This window comes from Manis javanica, chromosome X (assembly GCF_040802235.1).
Source record: "Manis javanica isolate MJ-LG chromosome X, MJ_LKY, whole genome shotgun sequence".
In the NCBI taxonomy this organism is placed as follows: Eukaryota; Metazoa; Chordata; class Mammalia; order Pholidota; family Manidae; genus Manis; species Manis javanica.
In genome coordinates, this window is record NC_133174.1 from 5,769,430 (window position 1) to 5,783,684 (window position 14,255).

General features: G+C 42.8%; 1 protein-coding gene across 6 annotated transcripts in view; it reads right to left on the reverse strand.

Moving 5' to 3' along the window:
- The window catches only part of MID1 (midline 1), a 332,705-nt gene that overhangs the window by 45,039 nt on the left and 273,411 nt on the right, over positions 1-14,255 (reverse strand). For all 6 annotated transcript variants that reach the window (XM_037013449.2, XM_037013448.2, XM_037013450.2 and 3 more), the window contains exon 4: positions 25-132. In XM_037013449.2, the coding sequence (XP_036869344.1) occupies positions 25-132 (108 nt within the window). The remainder of the gene's footprint in view (positions 1-24; positions 133-14,255) is intronic.

Genomic DNA, 14,255 nt, shown 5'->3' on the forward strand with positions numbered 1-14,255 from the left:
AATCTTCTGTTCTAGAAATCCTACCTTCCCTTCTTTGATCTTGGTTCCAATAATTTGTCGTCTTTGCTGAATGATCTCAATGAGAAGATCACACTCCTCCATCAGTTTGGCTTCTTGACGTGATGCATTGACCTATGGGATATATAGAATGGTAAGCATTAATTTGGCCTTTGTTTCAGTGAAATGCTCTTTTTAAGTAGACTGGTAGGTTGTTGGTAATTGCTGAAAAGATATTTTTAAATGTCAACTCTTCTTCCAATTATGCAGGCCTGGCAAATATAGGATTTATGTGTCCACTTCCGATCTTGCATTTCTGGAAACATTATTATCCAATGATAGCAGTCTGCTAAGCCAGACTCAGCCTCAGAACCTTTCTTAACACAACATATACGTAACTATTATCAAACTGTTAGAAACTGACACTTGAAATATATTTGCAATTCCTGGTTTTATATTTTGAAAGAAAGTGCAATTATGGCCTGTTAAACGTAAAAAGTTAAAAAGACTAATAATATTATTTTTCTATGGAGGATAGATTACTATCAATTTCTTTTGGATAAATTTTCCAAAAACAAGATAGCAAGGTGACATCATATTTATTTAACTTTTCTTTAAAATACAGACATCAACTTTGTATGAAATCACTATAAAAAACATCAAAAAAGATAAAGGATGGTTGAGTATTTTATTAATCTTATGACATTATTTTAAATTTTACTTCCAGTGTATACTTCTGAAAGACCAAGGTTCCACAGTGAAAGTGTGCCAATCTCCTGGAAAGGTAGATCACCGTAGAATGGCTTGTATTCACAGTTTTTAAGACTCTTTGTATGCAAGGGAAGGTTACAGTTAGCTCATTCTTGGCAACTGGGCTTGGGAAATACTCCGCACACACTATTTCCTCCACCTCTTGACAATTCTGAAATGCTTATTCACAGAGACCCAGAAATCACAGCTGTGGGAAATAGAGCTAGCATGCATTCGTTTTTTGTATTTTAACACAGTGCAGGTGAAGCTGCAGTGTTACAAAGAAAGACAATAGCATAATTGAATACTCTAGTGTACCTCAGGGAGGAGACATGGCCCAGCCATTAAGCTCTTTTGATTTGGGATACTTATTTAACTAGAATAATTTCATTCTCTATGAGATAAACCGGAAGCAGGGTCAGGAGTTCAGGATAAAAATCCACTGATGCCTGTTCAGAGAAATCCTGTCCTGTTTTCTGGAGCTCAGGGTTCCATGGGTTTTACTCCTGATTCTTCTAAGACACAGCAGAGACACTACTGAAGATAATTTCTCATTGAGCAGATGATGGTCACTGACCATTTGCAGCAAACCACAAGACCGTGTCCTATGTTCGATTAGCACACAGATATATTTGCTAAATGTTAATGAACAAAAGAAAAAATTAAAAGTGAACTGATGGACCAGTACGGATTATGGAACTCGGACTAATACTTCAAGGAAGTTCATCACAGGGCTCAATTTCCCTTTCCATTACTTTCATGTCATGATTTCCAGTTCCCCTGGAGGCTTCCCAAATAAACTCAGCTCTCTATGGAAATATTTACTTGACACTCCATTACTCTAAAAAAACTTACTGTCTTTCCTTTTGACCTGAAACTGAGTTTAATAACTGACTACAACAGAGCTGTGAAAAGGATGGGATCATATTGAAACCATGGGCACATTACAATGGGGAAGGTGAAATTTCTGGAAAGTAGCACCCAGCACTTGAAAATCTCCTGGCCTGAGCCCTAAGGGCTGAGATGTACTTGAGCATCCAGTCAAGGCAAGTCCAGGATGCAAACTCCGTAAGGGCAGGGACTTTTGGCCGTTGTGTTAAATGAGGCACCTCTCCCAAGCGCCTGGCACCATGTCTGGCACAGAACAGGAATTCAAAAACTATTTGTTGAGTGAATGGACAGTGGAAATAACCTTCCAAGAAGAGACAAGCACTCATTATGAAGATACTGGATTTACTGGTTTTCTAAGAATGAGTAGAAACAAAATTACATCCTAAGGAATTTTTTTTTTTTAGCAGGGGAGGGCATTGATTTATTTTTAAAGCCTTACTAAAACATATTTCACTTATCACCAAATGCACTCATTTGAGTGTACAGTTTCGTGTGATTCAGAGTTACATGATCATTACAATTTAATTTTAGAACATTTCCAAGCTCCCCAAGAGAAATCCCATGCTCCTTCTCAGTAGCTCTACATTGTCACTCCCCACCCCGCTGCAGCCTTAGCAAACCAGTAACCTACGTTCTGTCTCTCTATGGATCTGTCTGTTCTGGGCACTTCACATAAACAGAATCAAACAATAGGTGACCCATTTTGTCTGACTTCTTTCACTTAACATAGTGTTTCCAAGACACCTCCATGTCATAGCAGGTGTCAGTACTTCATTCCTTTTAATGCCAAATAATACTCCATTTTAAGGATATACCACATTTTGTTTACCCATTCATTTGGGTTGTTTCTACTTTTTTTGTTACTGCAAATAATATTGCTATGCACATCTGTGTGCACATATGTATTTATTCTTTTTGAGTATAAAGTGGAATTTCTGGGTCACACATCTACTCAAAAAGTGTTTAACTTTTTGAGGAACTGCCAAGCTGTCTTCCAAAGTAGCTGCATCATTTTATACTCCAACAAGTGTATGAGGCTTTTGGTTTCTCCCCCTCCTTGTCAAGAGTTGATATTGTCTGCCTTTTTTGTTTAATTCATCCTAGTGGGTGTGGAGTGGAATCTCAGTGTGGCTTTGATTTGCATTTCCCTGATGACTACTGACATTGAGCACCTTTCCAGGTGCTGATTGGCCACATGTATATCTACTTTGGAGGTATGACTACCTAGATTCTTTGCTCATTTTGTAATTGGGTCGCTTGTCTTCATATCATTGAATTATACAATTTCTTTATATATTCTGGATATAAGTCCCTTAGCAGATACGTGATTTGCAAATATTTTCTCCCATTCTGTGGGTCGTCTTAAGAGTTTTCTTGATGGTGCCCTTCAAAGCACAAAAGCTTTTAATTTTTACAAAGTCCAATTTATCTGCTTTTCTATCATCACTTGTGCTTTTGGTGTAGCAGCTAAGAAACCTAATCCAGCGTCGTGAAGATTTATGCCTCTGTTTTCCTCCAGAAGTTTTATGTTACATTTAAGTCTATGGGCCATTTTGAATTAGGTTTTGTGTATGGTGCGAAGTAGGGGTCCAACTTCATCCTGTCACTTACGGATAGCCAGTTGCCTAAGCTCCATTTATTGAAAAGACTATTGTTTCCTCCACTGAAGTGTCTTAGCACTTTTGTCAAAAGTCAGTTGACCGTATCATGAAGTAGTCAGGTTCTGATGTTACTGCGAACACAGTCTGTGCTCAGTGATATTCTGGTTTTGACTACACCTGTTAAGACCCCACCAGGAATTCTAGAATAGATGCCATGAAATGCAGTGTGGAGTACTAGCTCTTCTCGTAGGATGATATCAAGAAACCTAAGAAGTACCTCCATTTCTAAGCTTTCTTATTTTGTAAAATGAGGTGAATAATGTCTGCTTTCTCAGCCCTGTGAGATTACTGTGGTAAATACACGAAATTATCGATGAGGAAATGACTTATATTATGAAGCCAGAGACAAATCTGAGGTAGTATTGCCTGCACTGAGAAGCACTGTTATTAACAGATCCTGATTTAGCTTGGGATCCATTTCACTCTCAAAATCATTGGGAGTGAGGTCACTCTATGATAGGGAGAGTGTCCCAGCTGCCATCATAACAATTTAATCCAAATTCTATTAGATATTTAAGATGGATAGGTTTGCTTTGCAAAAAAGTGGATTGAAATCTAGTTTGTTGAGCCAAGTTATGTTTTGAGAAAGCTGATAACCACAACCACCACTGCCCCGAAATATAAATGCCCAGGAATTCGGAAACATGATCTGTTCGTTTTAGGCCAGCTATTTTCCTTAGATCTTTCAAAGAATACAGGGTTGACTTTCCCCTGAAGCCAGAAAAGTTGAATCTCTCTCTACTTTGATGAAGCTTCCAAATTTTTGTAAGTCTAGCATTCTTAATATTCCAAAAGGTACAATAAGGTAAGTTGAACACTATCCTCTGTTTCTAAAATTCTTTCACTACAAAGAGGTTTTCCACAGTTTCGCTATTTCTATGTCATTTTAAAAAAGTTAATGGCTCCATTGGACTTCATTTCACATATGGGCTATTAATTCAAATATGGCTTCAAATAGGGCTTATTGGTTACCTGCAGAATAATCATATGTTTCTAGTTCCCAGGTTTGGTTTGGAAGCTGATTATGATTCATTTCTGATTCACAACTTTTGATTCATAAATGACTAAGGCTGATGGAAGTGAAGGGCTTTGAGTCAGGCCTATTTACACATACAAGAAACAACCTCCAAACCTCCTTTCAGAGCCCTACACTTCCATCTTTATGTGTAAAGTCTCCTCCGTCGTCCCTAACCTAAAGACAAGAGTGGGATGAAGATCATATAGGAATGATGGCCTGTGGCAGGAGACTTCTGTACCTGACCTCTGGACCACACTGGAACAGGGCGCTTATCCTTCAGAGCACTAGACATTGCAGGACAAAATATAGCTTAAAGTTGCGCCTTTCCATTCCAGGCTCCTCACTGCTGCTTTTCCCCGCTCATCTCAACTGCACTCCTATGTCTAGTCAGCTCCTCAGGAGGAGAGTCCACCGTTTTCAGCTCCCCTCAGCTCGGCCTCGCCCTCCCTGGGCACGGGCACCTGGCGCACTGAGCAGCAGCACGTGCCCACCTCTAGCTGCGGTCACAGCGGCTTCTCCCACCTGGAAAAGTGCCCGTTCCCCCAGCACCGTCTTCGGGCCCTCAGTGCTCACTTCATCTCCTCGCAAAGTACTCAGATTCTTTTAAAGTTAGACAAAAACTCAATACCGCCAGAATCTGTTTCTTCTTTCAGGAGTTATGAACGTAATGTATATATTTTTCGTCCCTAACACCTTATCTGAGGCTGCAAGTGCCAGAGCCAGTGTCTTACAAGACTAAGTCCTGATTATTTTCATAAAACACTTGCAGCCTTCACTCTGAAAGAGCCATGCACAACCACTGATTCATTCATCTGTCTGTGCATTTATTCATTAGAGTAACAGCAGCTGGGTTCCAGTAGGGTATCATATCAGACAGCATTCTGAGGGCTGGGCACACAGTGGGTCCAAGAAAGGCAGAGTTCCCGTTACCACAGAATTTACATGTAAGTGCAGGGGAACAGGCTGGACAAGTCAAGAATAAGTAAAAATTTCAGACTGTAACAAGTGTTCAAAGGAAATTAAAGAGGGTCAGGGGATGGAGTAGGGCTGACAGTGGGGTCCTTTTGATTGATGGTCAGACAAGAATTCTCTGACAAGTCTCTTGAGGGGTGAAAATGGAACCAGGCAAAAGATGTGGCAAGGGTGTTTGCAGGTACCCCCAACTGCTCTCAACAGGCTACCTCCTCACGAAGGAGAGAGCCTATCCTCACTATTGGCAGATTTTGTATTTGCGAATTTGCCTACTCACTAGAATTTAAAAGGTAGCTTGTGACCTCAAAATCAATACTCGCAGCCTTACACATCCTTTTGCAGACATGCGCAGAGCATGGAAACGTAACCAGGATTGTGACAAACAGGGGCGGGGCGCGGCCCTCTGGCTCTGCCAGCAGGGGGATGGTTTGGGTCCCTAACCTGGCATCTGTCCATGGGGCAGCCTCAGGCAAGTACTTAACACTTCAGGACCTCCTTTTCTCTTTGCTAAAATACACAGAATAGCCCAGGATGACTTGTTCTTAGGATTGAAGATTACCATCTGTGTGAGGGAGGGAAGTGTGTGTGTGTGTGTGTGTGTGTGTGTGTGTGTGTGTCTCCCTGAGGAGCAATGGTTCAGTATCAGCCAATTCAGAGTTTCTGAGGATTTTAGAGAACATCACTACAGAGAACAAGGGAACTCAATTATGTTTATTTACTATCTAGAGTGTCCACAGTTGTCCTAAGTGTTTTGGGGGCAGGAAGGGTAGAATGGGGAGGGGAATCATGTAAGTATGACACAAAAGAACGGAGTCTTGCTTGTAGGGGGTTCCTAACCCACTCTTCCCTACACGTAGGGTAGTTTTACTGCTTCTCTTTAACAAACTATACCTTTCCGACTCTTTATAGCTCTAACGGGAGAGAAATTTGGAAGTCAAATATGCAATGAGCATAGAAGGCCAACAGTCATGTCTTGCCCTCCGAGCCCTGAGATCTAATTCTGCACCAAGGGCCACTCAGCCCCATTAATACTGAGAGAAGACACCCGTGTATCAGCTGCCGTTTCACGAAAGCAGTGATGCACACCCATTTTCCCGATTAGTTAATCATAACATCAGTGGGTGGCTGTTTGCTCCAGCACTTGATTAGCAACACCCAGCAAAAAGTCTGCCTGCTAAGCCTTCTGCTATAATAGTGTTACAGTACTTCACAGAAGGGGTGGGGTGGGGCTGACCATTTATTATTTTGTTCTTGTCACGTATGTATAAACATTGAAGGGATTTAATTACATCCACACACAAAGAACTGCACTATGTGTCTGTGAAATGTTCTTTAGCAGTCTGTAAACAGTTTCTAAGTATTTCTAAAAATTTGCTTTTAATTTGACTTGTATTCAACTGCAAAATGAGATGTTCATGGCAGAGTATAAACATCAGGAGATTTCAGACACGTGTGGCCTTACCACCTTTAGAAACATTTTAGGGAATTCTTAGAAGCAAACATCAATGGGGAAAAATATCTGGTCGTTTCTCATAGGCGAAATTGGGCTAATATGCATTTTAGAAATGCTAATTTTCTCATTTTGCAGTGCTTTGTTGAAATGAGTTAGCCATCTCTCGACTTTCAGGATAAAACCCTCAAAGTTCTCCTGTGCAAAGGATGTGCTGACATGATAGGTCATTTCCTATTCACATGCAAATACAAGCACGGAAGTGATTTAGGAGAGGGTAACCCTGATGTGCCGGAGAAAGGGAATTTTATTTTAGGGTGTTGAGGAAACAGGGGCCCTAGCATTACACAACTCCAGGGCCACCATTGGCTCTGAATTCTGGAGCCCAGGAGAGCCCCCGTCCCATTGGCCCAACCTGCCCAGGGTTTGGAGCAATTGAAACACAAGTGAGCTGCAGATAAGCTGATCATGTGGCCAGGAAGATGAGGGTCCGGGGCAACTGTGTGCAAGGGCGGTGGGCTGGACCGCTGCCCAGGTGCTAAGAGAACTATGTGGATCCGAGGGTGCCTGGGCTTTACTGCCAAAGGCAGCTGGGCTGAACATTCCAGACCCTGGGGCAGAAGTTAGAGCTGCCAGAAGGAACAATGGAAGGGACTCTAATACTTGAGTTTGTATATAAAACCGAGCCAAGGAGAATTGAGTAAGAACAGACTGTATGACTAATTCATCTAATATGTTTATATGTAATTTTCACCCTGAAACTCTCTCACACCAAAGTCAAATGCTTGTGGACCTAGCTCAAATAGATGAGAGAGAGAATGGCCACGTTCCCAGGGTCCCTGTCTTTGGAGGAGAAACTGGATTACAGGGCAATATTTTTTAAGATTTAATATGTTCATTTAATATTGAACATTTTCAACCAGAACTTTTTAAATCCCAGGAAAGGCTTTTCAGAAAAGTTAAAAATGGAATCATCTCATAAAGTGCTTTTGGTGAGAAGTAACAGTAATGATGGCATGGATAGAAGCTACATGTGGTGGAAAACGACTTGGCCCAGAGTGGACCACTTCCACATATCAATTAATTATCCAGGAGGGATTTTGCTCTGTTTCTGCTATGGGATCAAAAAATAGCTCCCCGGAACATCATGATAATGCTTCTTTTCTTAAGGTTTCTATGATTATAAGCTTGAATGTTAGATAAGGAAGCGAGATGCCATTAAAAATGGCCCCACACTGTGGTGAGCTGGGCACCAAGTCTTATTAATAAATGAAACACATCAGTAACAATACAATAAAACTGTCCGGCAAGGATGCCACTGCTAACGCCTGAAACTCTGAAGCTTCACAGAAATGAATTTTCCTCCCAAGAGGAGCACACACCACATGCCTATCCAAGATGCTCTGCGCATGTCTGCAAATCGTCAAATAAGGTGAAATAATTTAGTGAACAAGGGCTAGAGGAGGCAGGAGTTCAGAACACAGGATCCTGAGGAGGTCTTCCTAAGAATGAATGTCAGGTCTTCCTTATTATTAGTTGTAGGCTCTTGGGTATTTGCTTCAACTACAAAGAAAACACCAGCTCTTACCTGGTAAACCAGGTGTTTCCCCAGGGGACACTGGCAATGGCTGGAGACATTTTCAGTTGTCACAACTATGGGAGATATAGGGGGTGGGGGTGCGGTTAGAGTGCCATTGAAACCTAGTGGGCAGAGGCCAGAGATGATGCTAAACACTCAAGAATACTCAGGACAGCCCCCACCACAACAGAGAACTACCTGTGGAATGGCACTAGCGCCAAGGTAGACAACGCCTGCGGTGGGGCTGTGGTGTGAACTAAATGAATGAGTACATGGAAAGCCACTGAAAATGGCTGGCTCATAATAATTACTTAATAAATGATAACTATCACTATTAAGAAACTCTGTTTATCTGGAATGTCCATACAGAAGCAACACGACACGTTCTAGGACCAGCAGCCTGTGCTTTCTAGCATGAATCAGAACTTTTATCCACATCCATCTTTCACCGAAACAATGGCTTTGGAAGCCGTAACATGAGGACTAAATCCAGCATTTTTGGAGTTACTTACAAATCCCAAATGCATTCCTGAAAGGCTCCCTCCTGATGCAATGGGTGGGGAGTGGGAGGGGGAGAGCAGAGGAGTCTCCCACGACACAGAGTGGGGAAGCTTTGCTGTAAAGGGCTAGACAGTAAATATTTCGGCTTTGTGACCCATATGGTCTCTGTTGTAACTACTCAGCCCTGCTGCCATAGTATGAAAGCAGCCATTGACATTATGTAATCAAATGGCATGGCTGTGTTCCAATAAAGCTTTATTTACAAAAATAGGTGATGAGTCAGATTTGGCCCTAGGGTCCTAGTTTGCCAACCTCTTGCATAGAAGAAAAGATCATGAACTTTGGAGTCAAAAAGCTGTGGTATGAAAAATGTGTTGAATTTTTGTGAGAATGTTTCCTCATTTGTATACTTTCAATGCAAATATCTGTAAGCTATCTGGCAAATGGTAGGTGCTGGCCGATAGTATTTAATAGATCAATATTAGTTTTTTTCCTTCAAGGCATGAAGAGTTGCCATTACTGAATTCACAGGATTTCAAATTGAAAATGAAAACATTTGCAGTTCTTTCCCCGTGATGCGCTGCCCACTTCCATCACAGTTACAACAAATGCTCTTCCCAATGACGTTCTTCTCAGAGTACATGCAGCCGACTTCAATCTTACACTTGTGACTTTGAAGCCACAGACTTTTCTTTATGTGTTTAAATGGTAGCTGTTCAAAGCAGTTCCAAAATGAAGCAGAATGGAAGGTGTTGCTCATAATTCATTCAAAAACAATAAACTCCTCCCTTCCTTTCTCTTATTAACTACACACTTAATGAAACAAATGCCCCACACCCTTCCGTTTGGGCTGGGCACACAGAATGAAAAAAAAATCTATTAACCTGTTCCGGGCACTTGTTTCTTTCTATCCAGTCTTTTTCATAAAGTTTCTGAAACGTGGTACTTTCTATTAGGTAATTTTCAACAAATGAATTTGGCAAAAATCAGCCTTTAAACGTTGTGGTCAGAAGTTGAAAAATAACTTACAGAATAGGATGGTTAACTGAGTGCCAAGGAGGACAGAGGTAGTATGTGCTTCAGGGAAAGGAAGTCATTCCTAATGGAAAGAGGAAGCTTCTATCCCACGACCTTCCATTACTCATTTTCAATCTCACATGTCATTTCTCATTAAGCAGCATTCTTTAGTTGTTCCATGATTGCTGAATAGCGATGTATTGGAAAAATACAAAGTTGGACTCCTATTCAGGCTTGAGTTACTAAGTACAGATGCCATGTGCTCCCCTGCAAAGCTATGGAGAACGAGGACTGGATCCCTGCGCTTTGGTATTTCTTACAGTGAGTGAAATATGCTTGATTAGATCACTGATAAGACATGCACTTGAATGTACACCTGGAAAATGTTAAGCCTTGTTCTGTCTTTCTGATGCATCCGTATGTAATATCTATGAAATATCTGGCCTGACACTCTAGAATACCAGCAGGGGCTAGTAGACCAGTTTTTAAATGGCTTTGATGTCCCACGTTTCATATTCCCATTTATTACAATACAGTGAAAGTGAGTTGAGTTTAGGGAAATTGAACATGTGAGCTATGGTCACACTGGGGAAAAGGGATCTGTTCTATCATCACCCCATTTAGAGGAGGTCTGCTGTTCTGTTCTCCAAGCAGGGCTGGAGACTAGGATGGAGGTGCTCGGGGCTTCCAGGAAACTCCAACAGGGGGCGGGGAAGTGAGACGGGGGAAGGCACAGCGTCAGTAAGATGCGCCGTACCAAGAACACTGTGGGCATCTGGAGATTAACCCCAATGGGTAACTCTGGGAAAGGGTGCAGAACTCTCCAGCTGATGGGGAGGAAGAGGCTTAGGTCCCCAATGTCTCCATCGGTGGCTGGTTGAAGTCTGCTAGGGGAGGAGAGGAAGGAATTAACTCCCTTCTGGAATTAGGGGGGGCGGGCAGAGGCAGCAGAAAAAGCCCCCAGAGTCTGAGCGGCTTTCAGCTGGAAGCCCCCAGGCCCGGGGACACGGGGTGGGCTACGGGCATGGCACTGGCAGTTACAGACAGGCGTGTCTACATTACAGGGCACTACAATCTGGACTTTTCTTAAGAGCTCCAGTGGAGGTCAAAGGGCACGGGTGTCCTCCATTGGGTTTGTTCCTATAGCTCAAATGACTTACAACAAATTGCAGTGCTGAACAAGAGTTCGCATATGACAGTGCTTTCTATCCTGACTTCGGTCATTCGTAACTTTGGGGCCTCAGGTCTACTCACAAACATTCAGTGTGACTGACCATAAATGGGTCTAACTCTGAACAAGGGCAGGCAATGGCACCTGGGAACAAAAACATGAAGTCTAGTGAGTCAGGCTGAAATACATGGATTTCTTTATCTAGAGACCCTCATTTTTCCACCATGTCAACTCATTGTAAAATTTTTATTGCCTTTCTAAAACAATGGTTTCAGAGCATTAGGCCTCAATATGTACAGTTTTCTGCAGTAAAACTGAATTTTTAAGAAGCTGAATTAGGGACTACATGAAGAAGTCCCCCTCTCCCTCCCTCCCTCCATTATCTGAAAGGTCAACTATATTTCTATATACAAATCTGACAGATGTTGCCCTCTCACCTTCCTAACTGGTAGACAGAATGCTCTGTTTACACTTGTCAGGCTCAGGGGGTGGTGGGGAGGCGGCACTCTGCCAGGTAATGGAAACACTACTTGCTTTAATTTGATCACCAAGAACAAAGCCTTCTTAGTGTTTAATAGAACCCTTAAGGGCGGACCTGATGGGCAGAGTTCTAATTTTTTTCGAGACCACAAACAAGAGGAATTCTTTAAGCCCATTTCATGAAAAACAGAAGGAAAAAATACTTCAGTCTGAAAAAATTAAAGCAAGCCTTTGTTTAAGTAGCCAGAGCCTGACTCTACGTTAACGTGTGCATGTGGTCTCTGATTAAGGGCACTTGTTAGCGTTGGTTGCCTAGGCACCCATTCTTCCCTTAAGATTAGATCGAGGCTGTCAGAGATACGAAAGAAACCACCTTCCTTTAGGATATCAGGATATCATCTCTTTGGCATCATCATTTTCAGATGACATACTGAAACAAAGAAACACTTTGCACCAAAGATAAATAAGCCTACACTCTCTTTGCAAGCCCTGTCTATAAATGTGGGAACCACGCACATCTTAATTCACTACATATTATGGATCTGCCAGCAAACCACACTTTCGATGCAGCCCCTGCTCTGAGCTCCCACCTTTACTTCTCTCTCCACTTAAAGTATATGTAGCTAAAGCTACTGGTTTTCCGAGATCTTGGCAGTAGTGTCAGTAGTGAAGGAAGGGAAGTGAGAGGAAATGAGGAGGCTCTCATTTCTTCTCCAGTGAGGAGGTTCCCCATGTATCTACCTGACAATACAGTGATAACGCATGAAGCAATTGCAGGGACTTGCTGAGTGCCCACAGTGTGCACAGCACCACGCGGGGTCCTATGCTAAAAACAGAACTTTGCCCTCTAGAGAGAATGACTCCACTAGAGAACAATTGGCAAACACGCCAATTGCCCACATAATTAACTGTGAAACTATGGGTTACAGAAGTTGTAGAGCCGTGTGCTCCAGTACGGCAGCCAGTAGCCACTGCGGTTTTTGAGCACTTGCATGTGGCTTGTCTGAACTGAGATGTGCCATACGAAACGCCTACACTGATCATTTTTGTATTGATCACACGTTGAAATGATAATGTTTTGAATATATCAGGTCAAAAAAAATGTACTAGTAAAATTTGTTTTTACTTGCTTTGTTTATTATTTGTTTTTACTTTTTTAAAAATATGGTTACTTGGAAATTTTAAATGGTATATATATATATATATATATATATACATGGCTCTGATGGTAGTTCAGTTGGCTGGTGTGGTTCCAGAGGGTTTCAGAAATGGGGCAGTTGGTGTTTGTGAGTGGCTGGGGCAGGTCTGCTGCCAAATACGGAAGTGGGACTGGTCTCCAGCGCTCGGAGTGGGCCAGAAGGGAGCTGGGAACCTCAGGAGGCCCTGAGCATGTCTGTCGGCCAGCCGCGGGCTGAGGGCCATCCCAACACCAGGTGGGGGGCAGGCATCTTGAACTGGTTACCCGGGAATGCAGGGAGAAACACCAGGGCCAGTTGTATCTTACTTCCCCTTGGGAAGGGCCCTGTCAGGGTCAGCTGCAGAGAGCTAGCTATGGCTGATCTCACACAGATCCAAAGGCAAAAGGGTGAACTGGGAGGCAGAATTTTGGGGGTATATTTCCTTGACCTCGCCTTCTTCTAATTGACTGCCTTTGTCTCTTTGACCTAGTGGGCCTGCACCGTCTCTCTTTGAAGCTATCCGTGCTTACCCGCTCTCCGAGGGTTTCCTTCTGAAACTATGGCAGTGGTGCTGGTCAAAGTCACAAGGGCAGTGGGAGGGGCAGTGGGAGGGAGGTCGGGAGAGCACTGCCACTGAACAGGATGGGCTTTGCCAAAAGGACAGGGAAAAGTGAATCTAACCTGCTCTGGAAGAGGAAGGGTGATGTCCGCTAATTTTGAGTGTATGTGTGTGTGTGGTGTGTGTGTCAAGAGGGTTTGATACTGAAAATGTCCCCCTATAAGCCATCTTCACACCTAGGCTGAGTATTCCTACACATGTGCAAGTGTTCAAGAGTGTTTTCCCCAACTTGATTCAAAGTAGCTATCTGGTCATTTTTTCTTTTATAAACCAGAAGGGATAGAGAGGGTATCCTAGCAAATATTACAGAAAGGGATAGGTTTACAATGAGGGGCTGGAGAAGACCCACTGTGACTTCCCTTAAGAGTTCAGCAGTGACCCAAGGGACAGCTCTCTCATCTTGACTTCCCCTGCCAGCCCAGACCCATGCTCTTAGCCCTCAGCCAGTGACTGATCCCTCATGCTCCGTGGAGCTCCTCGTGTGCTCACCTGCCCCACTACTGCCTCCAGGGATCTGTGGCTGCTGAGATCTACCATCATAGAAACACTGTTCTGTGTATGGTCTTCTCAAGAAGGGCCCTTTCTGCTCTTTAGGTCATGAGAACTTATCTGACATGCTGACCTGCACAAATGCACAGTGAAAGAGGGAAGACAGAAGTAGGCAGCGGGTCTCTCTGGGAGAGTCCCATTTTCTCAATAGTCAGGGGCTGTGTGCTACATGCAGGAGATGCGAGGAAAAGAAAGTGTCCTGAGGCCCAAAGAGTCTGATCAACTAGGAAGGAAATAGACATGCACTTAAAGACCATGAGGATGTTTGCCCAAGGATTGTATCTGTATCAACAAATCACTATGTAGCTCCCTTAAACTTGTAAATTCAAATTATGAATCTCATTATTCTGTACATAAATCCAAGAAGTCTTATAAAACCAAGAATAATCTCTCTTGGGGGGTCCTTGAATCAATGTTTGATT